The following is a 20,650-nucleotide window of genomic DNA, read 5'->3' on the forward strand; positions in this document are numbered from 1 at the left end:
CTGCCGCAAAGCTTCACAGACAGCCCCCATTACTTCAGTCAAGCCCAAATTTCTTCCTTATCTGTTACCTATCTCAGCATAATTTTCATAAAAACACACTTGCTCTCCCTGCTGATTGTGTCCGACTAATCTCCCAAACCTCAATCCCTTACAAAACAACAACTCCTTTCCTTCCTGGGCATGGTTGGATACTTTCGCCTTTGGATACCTGGTTTTGCCATCCTAACAAAACCATTATATAAACTCACAAAAGGAAACCTAGCTGACCCCATAGATCCTAAATCCTTTCCCCACCCCTCTTTCCATTCCTTGAAGACAGCTTTAGAGACTGCCCCCACCCTAGCTCTCCCTGACTCATCGCAACCCTTTTCATTACACACAGCTGAAGTGCAGAGCTGTGCAGTCAGAATTCTTACACAAGGACCGGGGTCGCGTCCTGTAGCCTTTTTGTCCAAACAACTTGACCTTACTGTTTTAGGCTGGCCATCATGTCTCCACGCAGCGGCTGCTGCCCCCCTAATACCCTTAGAGGCCCTTAAAATCACAAACTATGCTCAACTCACTCTCTACAGCTCTCATAATTTCCAAAATCTATTTTCTTCCTCACACCTGAAGCATATACTTTCTGCTCCCCTGCTCCTTCAGCTGTACTCACTCTTTGTTGAGTCTCCCACAATTACTATTGTTCCTGGCCTGGACTTCAATCTGGCCTCCCACATTATTCCTGATACCACACCTGACCCTCATGACTGCATCTCTTTGATCCACCTGACGTTCACCCCATTTCCCCACATTTCCTTCTTTCCTGTTCCTCACCCTGATCACACCTGGTTTATTGATGGCAGTTCCACCAGGCCTAATCGCCACACACCAGCAAAGGCAGGCTATGCTATAGTACAAGCCACTAGCCCGCCTCTTAGAACCTCTCATTTCCTTTCCATCGTGGAAATCTATCCTCAAGGAAATAACTTCTCAGTGTTCCATCTGCTATTCCACTACTCAAGGATTATTCAGGCCCCCTCCCTTCCCTACACATCAAGCCCAGGGATTTGCCCCTGCCCAGGACTGGCAAATTTGCTATTCTACTACTTCTCAGGGATTATTCAGGCCCCCTCCCTTCCCTACCCATCAAGCTCAGGGATTTGCCCCCCCGCCCCAGGACTGGCAAATTAGCTTTACTCAACATGCCCCGAGTCAGGAAACTAAAATACCTCTTGGTCTAGGTAGACACTTCCACTGGATAGGTAGAGGCCTTTCCCACAGAGTCTAAGAAGGCCACCACGGTCATTTCTTCCCTCTGTCAGACATAATTCCTCGGTATGGCCTTCCCACCTTTATACAGTCCGATAGCAGACCGGCCTTTATTAGTCAAATCAGCCAAGCATTTTTTCAGGCTCTTGGTACTCAGTGAAACCTTTATATCCCTTACGGTCCTGAGTCTTCAGGGAAGGTAGAACGGACTAATGGTCTTTTAAAAACACACCTCACCAAGCTCAGCCACCAACTTAAAAAGGACAAGACAATACTTTTACCACTTTCCCTTTTCAGAATTCAGGCCTGTCCTCGGAATGCTACAAGGTACAGCCCATTTAAGCTCCTGTATGGACGCTCCTTTTTATTAGGCCCCAGTCTCATCCCAGACACCAGACCAACTTAGACTGTGCCCCAAAAAACTTGTCATCCCTACTATTTTCTGTCTAGTCATACTCCTATTCACTGTTCTCAACTACTCATACATGCCCTGCTCTTGTTTACACTGCCGGTTTACACTGTTTCTCCAAGCCATCACAGCTGATATCTCCTGGTGCTATCCCCAAACCGCCACTGTTAACTCTTAAAGTAAATAAATAATCTTTGCTGGCAGGACTATGCTGAATCTCCTTAGGCACTCTCTAATTAAATATCCTAGGTCCTCCCAATTCTAAAACCTTTAATACCTGTTTTTCTCCTTCTCTTATTCCGTTTAGTTTTTCAATTCATACAAAACCGTATCCAGGCCATCACCAATAATTCTAAATGACAAATGTTTCTTCTAACAATCCCACAATATCACCCCTTACCACAAAATCTTCCTTCAGCTTAATCTCTCCCACTCTAGGTTCCCACGCCGCCCCTAATCCTGCTCAAAGCAGCCCTGAGAAACATCGCCCATTATCTCTCCATACCACCCCCAAAATTTTCACCATCTCAACACTTTACCACTATTTCATTTTATTTTTCTTATTAATATAAGAAGACAGGAATGTCAGGCCTCTGAGCCCAAGCTAAGCCATCATATCCCGTGACCTGCACACATCCAGATGGCCGGTTCCTGCCTTAACTGATGACATTCCACCACAAAAGAAATGAAAATGTCCTGTTCCTGCCTTAACTGATGACATTATCTTGTGAAATTCCTTCTCCTGGCTCATCCTGGCTCAAAAGCTCCCCTACTGAGCACCTTGTGACCCCCACTCCTGCCTGCCAGAGAACAACCCCCCTTTTTCCTTTACCTACCCAAATCCTATAAAACGGCCCCACCCCTATCTCCCTTTGCTGACTCTCTTTTCGGACTCAGCCCGCCTGCACCCAGGTGAAATAAACAGCTTTATTGCTCACACAAAGCCTGTTTGGTGGTCTCTTCACATGGACGCGCATGAAAGATACACGTCCTCCATCAGAGGCCCCTGGAGAGAATGAAGTGAGATGCCGCGTGGGTGAAGCACAGCAGGCCCCAACCAGCCCGGTGATGGGCCACACAGCTGGAGAGTGCACCTTCCCTCCTGGCACTTCCTCAGCACCTCCCACACGTTTCATGCCCCTGAAATTAACCATGGGGTCTGTTTCAAATCTGCCTATCTTCTCTCCTGTGCCAGACTTAGAGCATCCCAGAGCCAGCCAGCAAGGGCCTGCCCAGGGCCAATGGGGGCCTGATTGCCCTGGCCTCCCAGAACCAGCAGCAGGGAAGGGGGTGGTGTCTGCCTGTGGGGCTCCTGGACTTTGCCCGTGTGTCCCCTAAAGCATATCTCACTCAGTTATCCTTCACCTGAAATCTACAGCCCAGAGAGGTCCTCAGACTTCAGGGAGAACAAATACCCCCAGACTATATGCTAAGTGGGTGTGTGTGATTCTGCATATTTTGGAAGAGAAATTCCTCATCTTCCATCAGCTCCTCAGGAGAATCCATCTTTGTCTCCCTTTTCTGCCTTATTACCTTAAAAGCATTTAACTCACTCTGAAATTCTTTTTTTTTTTTTTGAGATGGAGTCTCACTGTGTCGCCCACGCTGGAGTGCAATGGCGCATCCTTGACCCACTGCAACCTCCACCTCTTGGGTTCAAGCGATTCTCCTGCCTCAGCCTCTCAAGTAGCTGGGATTACAGGTGCCCGCCACCACACCCTGCTAATTTTTTTTTTTTTTTTTTGTATTTTTTAGTAGAAACAGAGTTTCAACACATTGGCCAGGCTGGTCTCGAACTCCTGACCTCAGGTGATCCACCCGCCTCGGCCTCTGAAAGATCTGGGATTACAGGCATGAGCCACCACACCCGTCATTTTGAAATTCTATTCCCGTGTTTGTTGCCTGTCTCTGCCATTAGAAAGTAAGTTCCAGGAGGGCTCATCTCATTCGTGGTTATATCCTCAGATCCTAAAACAGAGCCTGGCACTCAGTAGGTCTCAATATCTTTTGAATGAATGAATGACGTACTTTGAGCCAATGGCTAAGGGCTGTGGGTCTTGCCCTGCAATGGGGTCTGAACAAGTCATGGACCGTCTGGGATCTTCCTCCGAGGACAGGGTCTGGGCTGAGGTCAGCTGCAGTGAAGAACAGTGCTCCTAGAATAAGAGTCTAGACAGGGGAGGGGCTCAGAGAGCCCAGACTGGATCTGCCCGAGAAGAACAGAGTTCAAGGGTCTCAGAGGACAGCCCACTTATGCTAGCATCTTGCAGAAAGGGCAGGACGGTGGGCCTCAGTTCTATTTTCTATTGTTGCATAACACGCTGTCCCAAAACTTAGTGGCTTAAAATGATTTTACCATATCTCATGCTTTTGTGGCACGAATTCATTCAGGGACTGCTGGGCAGGGTGATTCTTCTGCCCCATGTGGCACTGACTGAGGTCACCTGATGGCACTCGGCTGGCAGATGGGCTGGTCTGGAGGACCTGGATAGCCTCCTTCATGAGTTGAGTGGTTTGGCAAGACAGCTGCAAGGCTGGGCTCAGTGGGGCCTGTCTCCTGGAGCACCCATGCCTGGCCTCTCCTGCACAACAGCTCAGGGCTCCTGAGGCTGTCAGAAGACCAAGGCAGACACTGCAAGGCTGCTTTGACCTGGCCTTGGGAGTCACATAGCACCATTTCCATCACACCTTATTGGCTACAGGTAAGTCGCAGAGCCAGCCCAGACCCAAGAGAAAGGAACAGAACTGTATAGCAGCATGAATACCACTGGGATGGAGGTGGGGCATCTTTGGAGACAAGCCACCACTGCCTCTCTCCGGGCTGGGCTCAGGGACACAGCCTGAAGCCAGGGACATTGGGTGGGGCCAGGAGAAGCCCAAAAGTCTCACCCCTTTGACTGGCTTCCCCCAGAACAAGGATCAAAGGACCATTAAGTAACTTCAAATGAGTCCCAGCCACTTGAACTTCCAGCCAATTCCATATCCTATTTCAATACTTTGTCCAAGGCAACTTCTCAATAGAGATGTCATGTTCCAAGCATGACTAACTGCTTATGGTATTACCTGCTTGTGCTTTCACCCCAATCTGTGACTGTACTCCCTTTTTTGGGCATGCAGACCCAGTGAAAAGAACGGTGTCCTCTCCTGACATTGTCTGTCAGGGTCTGGAAGCTTTTCCTTCAATCTTCGAGCTCCTCAGCTATCTGAACATGCCATTGCCTGTAACCAAGCTTGAGAACCAACAAACAGTGGCTGCGTGTTCTGGAAACACGCAGAGTGATAGTTCAGGTGAGAGCAGTGCCATTTCCCCAGTGCTCCTGGTTGCTCCAACCCCATTCACGAAGAGTCTCAGACAGAACCCGAGGGAGGAGGCTGGGGAAAGAAACTGGGACACTCTGGGAAGGCAGCTGCAGTGCAGGCCACAGACCCTGCCCGGTGGCAAAGGGAAGGAGCATGGCCTTCAGGAAGAGAGTCACAAATCACCTCAGAGATGTGAGGAATCCACACCTCAGCACTTCTTGGAGAACTGACAACCCCTGTGAAACACGGGGACCTCATTTCTCCTTCTCAACAGAACTCTCTAGCGTGAAGGTTGAAAGCATGGGCTTTGAATAACCTGGATTCGAGTCCCAGCTGGGTGGGCCTGGAAAAGTTACTGAGTCTTTCCGATCTCCTTGGTAAAATGAAGAGAATGTCCCCTGCACTACCATTGGGAAGAATCAATGACAGGGAGCCTGGAGAGTACCCAGCACAGTGCTTGGCATGAAATAGGCATCAGTAACTATAATCTTAAATATTATTATTGGGTCAGTAACCCCAGCAACCACCACCAACACCCCCTTCTTTTGCCACTTCCCTGGGCCCAGTGTAGATGAACTGCTCTAAATCAGCAATAAGGCCAGGCGTGGTGGCTCACGCCTATAATCCCAGCACTTTGGGAGGCCGAGGTGGGCAGATCACTTGAAGTCGGGAGTTCGGGACCAGCCTGACCAATGTTGTGAAAGCCCATCTCTACTAAAAAGAAAATACAAAAGTAGCCAGGCGTGGTGGTGCATGCCTGTAATCCCAGCTACTTGGGAGGCAGAGGCAGGAGAATCGCTTGAACCTGGGAGGTAGAGGTTGCAGTGAGCCGAGATCGCGCCATTGCACTCCAGCCTGGGTGACAAGAGCGAAACTCCATCTCAAAAATAAATGAATGAATGAATGAATATAAATCAGCCATGACCAACAGACATATCATGGGAGCCACATCTATAAACTAAAATTTTCTAGCAGCCACATTACAAAAGGTAAAGGGAAACAGGAGAAAGTAATTTTGATAGTATATTTTATTTAGCCCAATATATAAAAAATATTATTTCAACATGTAATCAATAGAAAAATGATGTGATATTTTACATTCTTTTAAAAAAATATTAAGTCTTTGAAACCAGTGTGTTCTTACACTTACAGCCCATCTGAATTTGGCCCAACCACACTCCAGTGCTCCAAAGCCATAGGTGGCCAGGGGCATCCACACTGGACAGCACAGGGCTAGAGGCACTGGGTGGGCCCTTCTCTGTTTCAAGCTCAGTGGTCTGGATGTGGGCAGAAAGAGGAGTCTGGATCTGGGTTAAAGCTACAAGAACTCCCTCCCCAGGGTTAACACCAATATTTTCTGTAACACTCCCCTGCCGGTATTGAAGAGAACAGAAAGAAAGGCAAAGGAAAGAAAATAAACAATTTATTTTTCTTTTATTGTTATTTTTAGAGACAGAGTTTGGCTCTGTTGCCCAGGCTGGAGTGCAGTGGCACAGTCATGGCTCATTGCAACCTTGACCCCTGAGCTCAAGCAATCCTTCTGCCTCAGCCTCCTGAGTAGCTGGGACTTACAGGCATGTGCCACCATGCCTGGCTAATTTTTATTTTTTATTTTTGTAGCGATGGAGGTTCACTGTGTTGCCCAGACTGGTCTCAAACTCCTGGGTTCAATCAATCCTCCCACCTCAGCCTCCTAAAGTGCTGGGATTACAGGCTTGAGCCACCGTGACTGGCCCTTATTTTTCTTTATATCCACAGCAGATTAGTAATAATACACCATTGTACACAACATTGCCTCTCCTAATAGAAAGCACGTTCTTTCTTTATAGAAATAAAAAAAACCCCCAAATCCCAAGGCTCTGACTGGGGTCCAGCAAGGATTAAGGTCATCAGGTGCCAAACAGGACCCAAGGGTAAAGGGAGAGTGTGGGCTTACCTGGAGACTCCCTAAGCAGAAAATGAGAGCTTGGGGCTACAGTGAGGGGGCCACTCCACTGTTCAGGTCTGTGGGCTCATCCTTCATTCAGCGCGGAGCACGTGAATTTGGGCATAGAAGATGGTGGTTAAAGCTTGAATAAAAAGGCCCAAGAACCAATAGAAACTGAAGGAAACTGATAGCATACTGATGAAACACCTTATCCTCTGCCTCTTGCTGGTGTCAATGTAAGAAAAGATCTGAGATTTTAAGAACAACAGGCAGGGGGCAACACAGTGAGACCCCATCTCTACAAAGAATAAAAAATTAGCTGGGTGGAGTGGTACGTGCCTGTAGTCCCAGGCACTTGGGAGGCTGGGGTGGGAGGACTGCTTGAGCCTGGGAGGTTGAGGCTGCAGTGAGCTGTGACTGCACCACTGCACTCGAGCCTGGGTAACACAGTGAACCCCTATCTCAAGCAAATGAAACAAAACAACAAACAAACAAAAAAACAAAGAGGACTCTGAAAGGTGTTTCAAACAACCAAACAAAAACAAATACAGGCTTGCTAGAGAACTATTTGAAAAAGGATCTAAAACTTCTCAGCCAAAGCTTTTGGGGCCAGTTCTGCTGGAAAGAGGACTGGGTTTAAACTGCATGGCTCTTTGCAGTCATCAGAACCTCCATTTGCTTAAATGGCACTTGGAAAGACAGGTATAAAATGACACTTGGACAGATGCCACTTTCTGCAAGTGGAAAAGAACTGGTCTCCGTTGTATAGAGTTTTACAGGAGCAAGAGAATAAGGACAATTCTAAACCCAGATTTTCTATTTGACCCTCAGTCTCTAGAAAGTTTGACATCCTAGATGAAGAACAAAAGTAAGTTGAACATGGACACAGAGAGAGGAACAACATATACCGGGCCTGTCGGGGGGTGGGGAGGGAGGGAGAATATTAGGAAAAATAGCCAATGCATGCTGGGCTTAATATCTAGGTGACTGGTGGATAGGTGCAGCAAACCACCACGGCACACATTTACCTATGTAACAAACCTGCACATGTACCCCAGAACTAAAAATAAAAAAAATTTAAATTAAAAAAGTAGAGACTCTTCAAAGTGAGAAGGTATGTCAGGCAGCTACTATTATTTTTCCTCCAAATTAATAAGTGTAAGGTACCTGTTTAATCAGCTGGAGGTTAGAAAAAAAATAATATAAATATTTTTCATGGAAACAAACAACAAGACAAAACAACAACAACAAAAGTAAGTTGAAAGCCATATGTGTTAAGGTCACTCTTAGCATTTTTACCTTACATGACAAGCAGAGACCAGGAAAAGACAAGGACATGAATTTAAGGTACTCAAGTTCCAAATACACGAATCCATTGCTAGTTGTTTCTTTTTCTCTTTCTTTTCTCAACAAGTTGGGGAACACATGCAGAAGCAACAACAGCCACCGACTGAGTTGACTATATTCTCCATGGGGCTGAGTATGGACAAGGCGTATTTCCTGTACGCCAAGGGCAGGGGGTCTCCATCAATGACGTGGGTATTCAACACTACAGGGCCTGGCTCCCTGCTTGCGGAGGACTCATGGGTCACCCTGAATGGCCCAAACTCTCTGATACCTGGCAGAGTGGTAAGGTATTTGAAACATCTATTAGGAACAGAAATATTTATAGTTAGTCATTATTTTCTTAAACCTTCTTGGTGGGTTCAGAAACAAGTGACCATTTTGTGTAAATTCATTTATTTTGGAGCAATGAGAACACATGGACATAGGGAGGGGAACATCACACACCAGGGCCTGTCAGGGGGTGGGGGGCTAGGGGAGGGATAACATTAGGGGAAATACCTAATATAGGTGACAGGTTGATGGGTGCAGCAAACCACCATGGCACGTGTATACCTATGTAACAAACCTGCACATTCTGCACGTGTACCCCAGAACTTAAAGTATAATAATAAAAAAAAGAAAAAAGAAGTTCATTTATTTTGACTCCTACAAAGGCAAGGAATAGGGTTTTTGTTGTTGTTGTTGTTGTTGTTGTTTTTGAGACTGTCTCGCTCTGTTGCCCAGGCTGGAGTGCAGTGGCATAATTTTGGCTCACTGCAACCTCCGCCTCCCAGGTTCAAGCAATTCTCCTACCTCAGCCTCCTAAGTAGCTGGGACTACAGGCACACAACACCACATCAGGCTAATTTTTTTGTATTTTTAGTAGAGACAGGGTTTCACCATGTTGGCCAGGTTGGTCTTGAACTCCCGACCTCAGGTGATCTGCTTACTTCGGCCTCCCAAAGTGCTGGGATTATAGGCGTGAGCCACTGCGCCTGACCAGGAATAGGGTTTTAATACAATTTTTCATCTGGCCTGAAAAATATACTTCAGTGTTCAATGATTTGAAATCTCTGAGATATCAGGGAATGAAAGGGATTAAAAGCTTTAAGAAATATAAATATAAATGTGTATGTGTGTGTGTATACATATACTATTTTTTTTTTTTTTTGCCCAGGGAAGACATCTGTCAGTGCTCATAAACCCTGTTTCCTCTGGTGATAAGTTAGTACCAGCTAAACCGGATGGTGGGCAAAAAAAGGATATGCAGAATTCAACGCAACACACATCCTGACAAGTTTATAAGGACCACGAGAAGTTTAGAGGCAGGAAATAAATAGTAACACCAACCATAAAAAGGCTGTCACTCACTCTAGAGTTTAAAATGCTCGTACACAGGTGGGGGTGGGCCTTAGGCAAGCCAGCATGACAGCAAAGAAAGGACGGACCCAGAGGAGACTCCAAGGATGTAAAAACATGAATGAAACAAAACATACAACCAAGCCTCACCACAAAAATGACAACCGTGTGAGGTAATGCATTTGTGAGCTAGATTTAACCATTCCCAAAGCATTGTGTTGTGCGTGATAAATGCGCACTGTTACGTCTGTCAATTTAAAAATAAAAATGAGAAAGGCCGGGTGCAGTGGCTCATGCCTGTAATCTCAATACTTTGAGGCCAAGGTGGGAGGATTGCTTGAGCCCAGGAGTTTGAGACCAGCCTGGGCAACACAGTGAGATCCCCATCTCTAAAATAATAAAAATAGAAAAAATGAGACGGGTCTGGTGGTGCACATCAGCTACTCTGGATGCTGAGGCAGGAGGATGGCTTGATCCTAGGAGGTCAAGGCTGTAGCGAGCTGTGATCGCACCACTGAGCTTCAGCCTAGGCGATAGAGTGAGGCCTTGTCTCTAAAAAATAATAATAAATAAAAATTTTAAATTTTAAAAATGAAAAAAAAAAAAAAGACAACCAAACCCCTTAGGCCCACTACCTCGCACTGAAAGCAGTGTTTGGGAGAGAGCATGTGGCATCCAGAGGTGTGAAGCTCAGTCGAGGCAAGCAGAGCCAGCCCATGAAATCCTGTACTTCCTGTTTCTGCAGAACCAGCTACAGCACGGTTGAGAGAGGTTCTCCAAATGGGAAGATGTAACAGACCGCTCCTCTGTAGCAACCTGCAGGCCCCCAGAAAGGGTGCTCCTTGAAGCACCAGGGCCTCGGCCTCATCAGCCACCACCACATTCACTTGGGTGAGGGTGATGGCACTGCCCACCGGCCTCGCTGTCCTTGCGTTCCTCTTTCTGACACATCCAACAGGGAGCTATGAGACCAGGGGCTCGTACACAGGTGTACAAGCTGTTCTCCTGCAGCAGCCTGTGAGTCTTTCTCTTGACCGTCTTGTTCAGGAGCTCTTCCGCTCTGAGAAAACCAGCAAGGCCTCTCCAAGCGCACCGAGCAGGAGGCTGCAAACAACAGCAGAAGGTCAGCTCTCCACTCCCCCGGGATCCCTGAGCTGCCTGGCGCCCACATACGCAGGGCAAGGGGTGCTTCCCCTCATCCTGCAACTGAGACTCATCACCAGCCCGAACTGCCATGCTTCCAGGTCAAGCCCAGGAATCGCTCCTATCCCTCAGGGCAGACCTCGGGTACACATGGGAGGTGAGAAGGCAGGGAGGCGGGCTCGATACCTTCCCTTGGGGAAGAAGGTGAAGCGTCCCACACATCCTGACCAGGTGAGGATGATGCACTGGGTTAGTGCTCTCTGGCAGAAACATAGACTTCTGGCAGGAGAGATCCCATAGAGGCCTCTGGTGCTGTTGGCAAATTGGGCTGATGGATAGGAAATCACACAGGTATCCACACTCTTAAAATTAGGGTGACAATCTCAGTTTTCATTTCATTTAAACTACAGAACATTTAAAGGTGAAAATACAAGTGGGGAATCATAATTTTCCCACCAGCACAGAAAGAAACATGGCCAGTGATCTGAAATGAAAAAGCAGTGGGAGAACTGGAGACAGAGAGGGAAGAAGAGCTGAATATTTTAACATGCCTCTAATGTAATACAGCCAAAGTCCTCTCCACTTTCTATTTTGAACCTCGCCGTAGACAGTCTGGTGACTATCTGAATCCCGTTAGTCTTCTGGGGCCTGTGCTGGGCCATCACCAAGGGACTATGGTGGTAGGTCTCTGATGGGGAGAGCCCCTTTTTCAGAGGTGCCAACAGCCCTTTTGGTCAGACCCTTTCCTTCCCTTCCTCTCTCATCTGCCTACCCAACACCCCAGTCCTTCATACGCTCACCTGCAACACACACCCAGGCCATGGCGCCTTCGCACCTTGAACGTTTGGGGTGCTGAGTGTATGACACACACATAGGCTGTTCACGCTACATACCCTGTGAAAAATGTTCCTTTGGTGGGTGACCCTGACATACAGGTAACTCACACCATTTTCCACTTTAGTATAGGAATGAACTGACTATGAGTGAGAATATAAAAACCATATGTTTTAGAATCAGGCCAATTCAGGCTCTGGCACAGGCATTTGTTAGTCAGGTGATCTTGCATACGTTTTCAGCCTTAGTCTCTCCACCTGTACCACAGGAGATGATCGCATCTAACAGTCTCTGTGAGGCTTAGAAATAATATATCAGCAGCAACCCACCCCTGTGTTTAGCCTATGATGGACAATCACTAAGACAGGATTATTATTATTTTCCAGCCAACTGCCCTCTGAGAGTAGCAATCCCCTCCTCAGTGGTCCTCCCGGTGGGCCACCCAACTTCTGCCTGAAGATGTCTAGTGAGGGGCACGTCCTGTTGAGCAAGGCAAGCCTGTCCCATGGATGAGTGGCTCTGGTCACTGGATTCACATGCGTCTCCATGGGCATCTCACTTGTGGAAGCCACTGGGGTTGGCGGGGACTGACTGAGACATGTTCCTTCCCCCCGCTGACCCAGGCAGCTCTTCATCACACTAACTCTACAGCAGTAATTTCTTACAACCCCGCCCATGAGGCCAAAGCTGCTCTCCGGAGCAAGAGAGAACAAATGTACTCCTTCCTCAGCTTAGAGACCGGGAGAATCCCCCAAACACCGTGATCTCCTCTCTCTGGTGATTAAAGGCCTCTGGGGGAAGGCAGCAGGAGACACTGGTCAGTCAGGTTGAGGGGCTTAGAGGATGTCCCCCACTTGGTTCACAATGGGGATGGAGGAGAGGGAGCCGAGGGAGACTGATGCCTAGTACCTTACTCCAAGTTGGGATGTACTTTCCTCTTTCCTACAGAAATAAAACTGTAACAGTGAAACTAAGTTGATCGTTCCTATTTAACTCACAAGAATGTAGCTGGAACGAATGTCCATGTTATGAACCAAATGACTATCTGTGGACCTCCTTAGATCTGTAATCATCATTGTCAGCACTGTCTCCGTGAGAAATTGTGACCCAAGTTCCCAACGACCCTATTTGGGAACGAGGCCGCTTTGTGAAGCTGGGAGCCTGCTTGTCCCTTGTCCAGCTCAGGACCCCAGATGCTGAGGGGTTCTATCACCTCTCCTCTTTGGAAAAGACATGACTGTGAAGGGGAGGTGTTCTTTTTGCATGCAGGCTCACCTCCAAAGACCTGGCTTTTCCTTTTAAGTGACTGCCATTCCCCTTGTAGCCCTTCAAGAGCATGTATGCCACCCTGCCAAGTTCCCAGGCAATGCAGAGTCACCACGACCGGATGCAAGGGCTGCACGGAGCTTTGGGTTTGGGAGGGTTTTATTTCTGCAAATGTAACCAGGGGCTCGGACATTTTATACACTTTCCACTAATCCTCCTTAATCACCAGGGAGAAAACCAGGGTAGCAGCTGGCCCCTTGCCACTTTTACTCCCATAACCTTAGAACAATGCTGGAGTATAATAACCTTGCATTATGTCCCTTGGCCTGAACTACTTTATGAAACACCAAAGCAGCTTAGTAAATACTAAAAATGAAAACAAACCTTGGTTCGGTTTACTGTTAGGAGAGCCAGGGAGGTGAGCTTTGATGTCGTTTTCTAAACAGCAGGAAAGGCTGACATGGGTCCAGGAATCTTAATAGCATTACAACTATTTAAGTCAGAGCTTGACTGAACTGTTTGCAAATCTTGTAATCCCCATCATTCCTGAAATGAACAAACTTCATGTAACCAAGGCATAAACATCAGATTGCAGGGCACACATGGCCAGAAATATCCATCACTAGCTTCTCTTCCAGAGGTTTATTTTCAGCACTTCTCCAGCCCTTCTCTTTCTCCTATGAGGGACCGAAGCCTCCATCTAAATTTTACATTTATTATTGTGGCTATTCAATTAATTCCTGTTGAGCTAGTAGACAGAGGATGGAGGCTGCATCCTTTACCTGGCTGCAGGCCCTGCGCCTAATGCAGCACTCAATAAATACCGATTCAATGAATAGTTAAACTGTTAATATTTTATCCCCTTTCTCCCATCTATATAGATGGGAGAGGTCCCAAACTATTTGGTCTAAAAATAATTTGGTCCTAAACTATTTTTTCCTTTTTCTCTCTTCCTCACCGCAATGTGTCTGCCCCATGCTCCATTCCTTGGGGCTCTGCCGAGTGAGTTCATAATCTATTAAATTATGATAAAATTTGAGAGGTAATCAGCAACGTTATTGAGAAGGCCCTTCTTACATAGAATTTTAAAGAGGAGGTTTCAGATTTTTAATTCAAATGGAGAACTCGTAAATTTCAGACACTGTGATCCTGAAGGCATTTTGGAGTGTGATGGGGGACGTTTTCTTTGCCCCTAAATTCATTCTTTCTATACATAGGTTTGGGCAGCCTCCATGAAGTTCCTTAAAATTAAAGGGATAAGAAATCTTTACTCAAAGATTATATACGATCATTTTCTAAAGACCCTCAGTGTTGATGAGGTTTGTGCTAGGCTCAAGTTCAAGTGATCCTCATGGCTGATAAACAGCGATCAATGGCAAGTTCAGTGAATGATGTGCAAAGGGAAAAATGTGATCATGGAATCCTTAGAACAAAGAAGTTGCATTTTGGTTATTCTTTCTTTCCTTGTCCTTAAACTATTCCAAAGAGAAAGGTGACTCTCCCCATCTACAAAACGGGAGAGGAGAGGAGTCACCATAATTAATTCCACTTGACAAGGATACCGCTCTCAGGTCAGTATCTTTCTCTTTTGTATGCTTCAAATCTCCTTTGCTGAATTTTGAAATAGAGGGAATTAATATTACTATAAAATTGTTAATTAAAAATGAACAATTAAATAGAAATCTGGATATTTACATTATTGGGCTTGAAATAGATTGTTTTTATAATAATTGGCTGGATGAGAACAGTTGTTATTAATTAAAGACTTTAAAAATATTGAGTACTTCGGTTTATTGTTCTTGGATACAATATTTTGAAGGCTGGCCTCTCAGTGTTGATTCAGCAAGCATTCAACACTAGGCCTAGAGATGCAAAGGTGAATGAAACACACCCTTTCTCCTAGAGCTGCTCACAGCCTGGTGGGAGAGATGACGCCAGCCACCTGTCACTCAGTGCAGCAAGTGCCTACGGAGCCAGACACAGACACAGAGGGGATGGGAGGAGCAGCTGAGGACCTGACACTTGAGCTGATCCAAAGCTCTCATTCGATGAGCAAGTTCCTTAAGATCTTGCTGAAATTTCAAATGGAATTTTCTCCACTAGCCCCCATGAACTTTAGACCAGTGATTCTCAACTGGGGTGGGACTTTTGGCAATGTCGGGGATGTTTTTCGTTGTTACAACTGAGGGGGTGCTACTGGCATCTAGCGAGTGGGGTTCAGGTTTGCTGCTAGACATCCTACAAGGCACAGAACAACCCCTCAAAACAAGGAATTATCAGTCCCAAATATTAATAGTGCTTTGGGTGAGAAGCCCTATTTCAGATGGCCTACTTTGTGTAGCTAAGCTGTTGTCCATCCAAGGAGGAGGATAATGACATATATATTTGAACACTTATCCCCTACATGGTGATCTCCCTGGAGTCAGGGAATATGCCTTGCTTCCTTCTGTAGTCTCAGAGCCCAGCCCAGCCCTTTGGTGGAATGCACGAATATACAAATATATGGATGCAAGGCTACTGGCTGGAGCAGGGTCCTCCAGTCTCAGCCAGCCAGGGTGGTGGAGGCCATGGTGGATTGGAGAGCACACGCCAACGTGAAGAGGCAGCCTCTATTCATTCCAGCAACTGCTGCTGTGTGCAAATGCAGGCCCAACATTAACAGCTGCTCCACATTTTCAAAAGAATCTGGAAATCTGGATTTGTATGAGGAAATCACCCGATTTCAAAATGGTGATGACTAACTTAAAACTTGAAAAGCAAATGACAAGAAATAGTAACTATACCAGCACACACAATAGGTCCAAACAAAATAGGCCTGCAGCCTCTGCCCTTTGTGACTTCTGATCAGTTTAAAGTCCCATGCCACAGGGATCAGCCGCCGCCCCTGCCTGGGCTCTGAGAGCTGGTCACCCAGCCACGCTTGAACACGCCTAGTATATGGACAAGGCAGACCAGCTCTGTGCAAGACACAGAGCTGAAGCACAGCCCACTCTTCTGGTGGTTCACTTTGTGGTTGGAAAATTCCTTCAGGCTGAAAACACACCATCTTTAACCTCAGGAGTCCTCAAAAATCAGGAAATTCCAAAGTCAAGGTTCCTTTTGCAATAATCACACATTCTGTTTCCTTAATTTGCGAACACACAGCCTTTCTTTCCATTTTTCTCAGGGCATACCATAAAGTTCACAGGATGTGAAACAGCCCAGAGACAGCCTCTTACAGACGCCTGCTTCCTTACTATTCCGACTCAGCATTTCCTCACACTGGAGAGCTGTCTTACTCTTAGCTCTCAGGTTCAGTTCAATACCTGGGTTTCTTTGGCTCATTTTGAAATTCTGTACAAAATGTGGTCAATGCAGGCTTACTTGTAAGAGAGAAAGATATTGTCAAGAATTTAGGGGCTGGGCGCAGTGGCTTACGCCTGTAATCCCAGCACTTTGGGAGGCTGAGGTGGGCGGATCACTTGAGGCCAGGAGTTCGAGACCAGCCTGGCCAACATGGCAAAACCTGGTCTCTCCTAAAAATACAAAAATTAGTCGGGCATGGTGGCGTGTGCCTGTAATCCCAGCCATTTGGGAAGCGGAGGCATGAGAATTGCTTGAACCCAGGGAGATGGAGGTTCCAGTGAGCTGAGATCGCGCCACTGCACTTCAGCCTGGGCGACAGAGCAAAACTCTATCTCCAGGAAAAAAAAAAAAAAAAAGAATTTAGGCTAGTCTGGGAGTGGTGGCTCCCTCCTGCAATCTCAGCACTTTGGGAGGCTGAGGCTGGAGGACTGCTTGAGGCCAGGAGTTTGAGATCAGCCTGGGCAACATAGAGAGGCCCTGTGTTTAAAAAAAAAAAAAAAAATCATCCTGGCTAACACGGTGAAACCTCGTCTCTATTAAAAAAATAAAATACAAAAAATTAGCCAGGCACAGTGGCGGGCACCTGTGGTCCCAGCTACTTGGGAGGCTGAGGCAGGAGAATGGTGTGAACCCAGGAGGCGGAGCTTGCAGTGAGCCGAGATTGCGCCACTGCACTCCAGCCTGGGTGACAGAGTGAGACTCCGTCTCAAAAAAAAAAAAAAAAAAATTAAAGAATTTAGATAAACATTATGAAAGTTAAGGATACAGAAATTTGGGGAAAAGTCTCGAGAATTTATATATATATATTTATATAACATATCATTATATATAATTATATATAATTCATATAATAAAATGTAATATAATAAAATATATATAATTCTTGTTATATAATAACATATCATATGTAAAACAAGAATTATATATAAATGACATTATATATCTATCAATTATATATAACATATATATAAAATACATATATTCTCTTTATATATAGAAAGAGAGAGAGGGAGAGAGAGACGCATGTACACATATACATATCTCAGGATATAAAGGTTTCTTCTCTGGGCAGCTGGATTTTGGGATGTCAACCTGCCTACCATTTGTGTCACCCCTCCCCAGAAGGACAGGTGCAGAGGAGGAGGGGGGAGGAAGATTAGCTCCCTGCTTCAGAGCCCCAGTTCTGGTTACAAATCACTAAGTCTCCACTGGCTGCCCTGTCTTCCCAGGTGAGAGGGGTCCAGTCCTCTTCCATCCCCCAACTCTCAGCCCAGCTAAGCCTCTTCCTCTGCATAAGGCCCAGTTCACACCAGCTCCAGGGGCATCTTCCAAACACTCCTGGCCTCTCTCCCTTCTTCAGTCTTCTTATTCACTGGGCATTAACACAGTTACTATCTGATCCATCCAATGAGTTAGCTTTCTGATTTGCCCTTCCTTTGATAACCCCTTAAATGTTGGATATCTTATATTTCTTAATGGTTTCCACATACTGTGCATACAGCAGTCACTCAATAAAGATGTTTAACTGATTGATATTATGGAATTATAGCTATGGTATAAAAAACCTATGACAATGAGATTTTCCTCCCTAAAAATGTCTACTGGACATTCTTAGTTTGCAGGTCAGTTCCTGAACAGGAATTAGGACTGTCTTGTGCTGGGTGACGCTCTGTTTGTTTCCTCTGCTGTCAAATCATCTACATACTCTTTAGGAGGATCACAGTGGTGGGACAAGGAACATTTAAGCCATTTTCCCTTATAACTCCCTCATGAGCTTCCGCCTGTACATTATCTACACTGCTGTAAATCCTTGGTGTTTTTCAATTCAGTTCTAGCAGGTTACAGGGCTTTGTACACACAGACCTGGGTTTGAAACCTGGTCCAACTGCCTAGTAGCTATAAAATCTTGGGAAAATAAGCATCTCTGGACCTCAGCTTCTTCATCTTTAAAATATGGATGACTTGGAAGAGTGTTGTAAAAGTAAATGAGATAATATTAATGTAAGAAATGTCTGAGGCACAGTAGTTGCCCAATAAATGGTTATTATTATTAAAAAGAAGAGGAAGACATAGCAGGAGGAGGAAGAGGAAGGTGTAGGAACATTTCCTAATTTTTCCTTCCATTTGTCTTCTTGGGGCAGGAAATGCCCCCACTGGCGCTCCTGAGAAAGGTTGGAAATCCCATTTTCTGAGTGCAGTGAGCAAAACCATTCATTTCTGTCCATCTAGGATGATTTAGATATGGACCTGCCCTCAGGCAGGGCAATGAGCATCTATAGACACTGCAGAGGCAGTGATTTTTGACCTTTATCCAAGAATGGTTCCTGGCACATATGAGGCACTTGGTAAATGTCTGTTTATTGAAGGACCCCTTCCAGCCCAAAGCCACACAAGATGCACGGTTACCTTTTAGACTCCCCATCATGGTATTCCACAGGGCCACTGGTGCTGCCCCTCACATTTATCCCATATGAATCTCCTACCGATGTTCAAAAATAACACTGTTGTTTCTGGGCTATGTCAGCATCCAAGGCCACCTGGGAGATGGGAGGCTATCCTGGGCACACCTGGGTACCAGTGCTGACTCCCACCAGCCAGCATGGTGGTCCTTGACTTAAGCAAGTGACAACTCAGCAGGTCCAACTTGCAAACAAATGCAAAAAAAAAAGAAGAAGGAAGGGGAAAGATCAGCTATTAGGACTACTCTGATTGCAGGCATGGAAAAAAATACTTACTTTCTTCTTCTTATTTTTTTTTTGAGATGGAGTTTTGCTCTTGTTTCCCAGGCTGGAGTGCAATGGCGCGATCTCGGCTCACTGCAACCTCCACCTCCCGGGTTCAAGCGATTCTCCTGCCTCAGCCTCCCAAGTAGCTGGGATTACAGGCATGTGCCATCACACCTGTCTAATTTTGTATTTTTAGTAGAGACAGGGTTTCTCCATGTTGGTCAGGCTGGTCTCAAACTCCCGACCTCAGGTGATCCACCCACCTCGGCCTCCCAAAGTGCTAGGATTACAGGCGTGAGCCACTGCGCCCAGCTAAAATACTTATTTTCTAGAGTCAGGCATTATTTGAGCAAAGCTAAGCAATACTATGCTTTTTCTTTCCTGATAATACTGGTAAAGAAATGTAAAAACCCATTCCAAAATTTGCCTGCACTTCAATTTTATAGTGCTATTCCGTGGGGGGAAAAATCTGCCAAGTAATATATAGGAACTAGAATAGAAATAAGCATGATCTTAAAGTGGTCCTAGGCTTCTTTTCCTTTTTAAAACAAAGGACAGAAGACCAGTGAGCAGCAACAACAAATGTGAATTTTTCTACATAATGTGCAGCATCCAGGATTGAGGCCAGGCTGCCCCTGGTCACAGGGAAGGAAACAAAACTTTGTCACCAGCCCAAGAAATAGACTATTTATGTGTGATGTGTGTGAGGGCTGCTCAGTGTGGTTTCATTTCAGAAACACTGTTGTGGCTAGGCCCCCAGATCTAACACCTCCTACAGTGAACAGAGTCCACCTCCGTTGGGTTACACATGCCTCGCCAAATGCAGCACTGTTCTCACCCTTCAACCGAACCGTAGTGACGTCTGGCAAGAGGAGTTTGAGGGAGTGAAGGATGAGCGACTTTCGCTTTTTACTTGATATATTTCTGTATTGTTTTAAATGTCTTATAAATAGCATGCATTACTCTATTGCTTAAAAATACATACATATATATTCCCCAAATTAAAGCATGCCTATTCATCAGCAATGAGCTGTTTTAGCCGTTTAAACTCTCCATTATTTCCTCCCTCACCTTCGCCTTCCCTGCAGACCACAACCCAAATCCTTGGTAACAATCACCTATTGGTTTGAATAGTAGTAATCAGAATAGATAACATTCTTAACTCTCCAATGGGCAGGACTTGTGTAGAGAGTTCAGGGGTGAAACCCACCCGATCGCTTCATTCTTGTCCTCATGTGGTCATAGCCAACTGGCCCTTGAACGAGAGGCACATGGTCCTAATAAGTTCAGAAGGCCTGTTTCCTGTCTCAGATGAGAGCTCCGAGGCCTGAGCGGAGGGCGAGCCCGGGGCGCTGGTCACAGCTGGGTCCTCTCCGACAGTAGTACTTTCTCTGTGCATCCCTGTGTTACTCATGGCCCAAACCTCCCTTGTGAGTCACGGGCTCTGAGGGCTATGGGGCAGGGCAGTGTGGCCTTTTCCAGGAGGTGTGTCCTGAAGCTACCATCACAACGGCCACACCTACCTCCTGGGACTCTGAGTCCCCACTGTGTCTCCCCACAGCCATGCCCCTGCCTCAGCCATCCTTCTGAAGAACCCACCTGTCCCCATCTGCCCTGCTCAGCCATCCTTCTGAAGAGCCTGCCTGTCCCGGTCTGCCCTGCTGAACACCACCCCACACCCAACTGTCTCCTGCATACCCCCAGGGTCCTGCGCACTGCTTCTGGGAGGGAGGCAGACCCTAATGGGCAGAAAGGAACGAATCT

The 20,650-nt window shown here is 46.2% G+C and overlaps 1 protein-coding gene across 17 annotated transcripts in view; it reads right to left on the reverse strand.

Moving 5' to 3' along the window:
- TMEM241 (transmembrane protein 241) overlaps positions 1-20,650 on the reverse strand; it is a 181,773-nt gene that overhangs the window by 31,545 nt on the left and 129,578 nt on the right. For 5 of the 17 annotated variants that reach the window (XR_010151864.1, XM_063795565.1, XM_016933442.3 and 2 more), the window contains one exon: positions 8,611-10,676. The exons of 8 other annotated variants lie outside the window; for them this stretch is intronic. Coding sequence is in view for 4 of the 9 variants with exons in the window: in XM_063795565.1 (XP_063651635.1) it covers positions 10,616-10,676 (61 nt within the window). In the remaining 5 variants the exon portion in view is untranslated. Of the gene's footprint in view, positions 1-8,610; positions 10,677-13,199; positions 13,362-20,650 lie in introns of those variants that run through there. 4 more of the 17 variants (XR_008540700.2, XR_010151865.1, XR_001711270.3 and 1 more) reach the window with 3 other exon arrangements.

This window comes from Pan troglodytes, chromosome 17 (genome assembly GCF_028858775.2).
Source record: "Pan troglodytes isolate AG18354 chromosome 17, NHGRI_mPanTro3-v2.0_pri, whole genome shotgun sequence".
NCBI lineage: Eukaryota > Metazoa > Chordata > Mammalia > Primates > Hominidae > Pan > Pan troglodytes.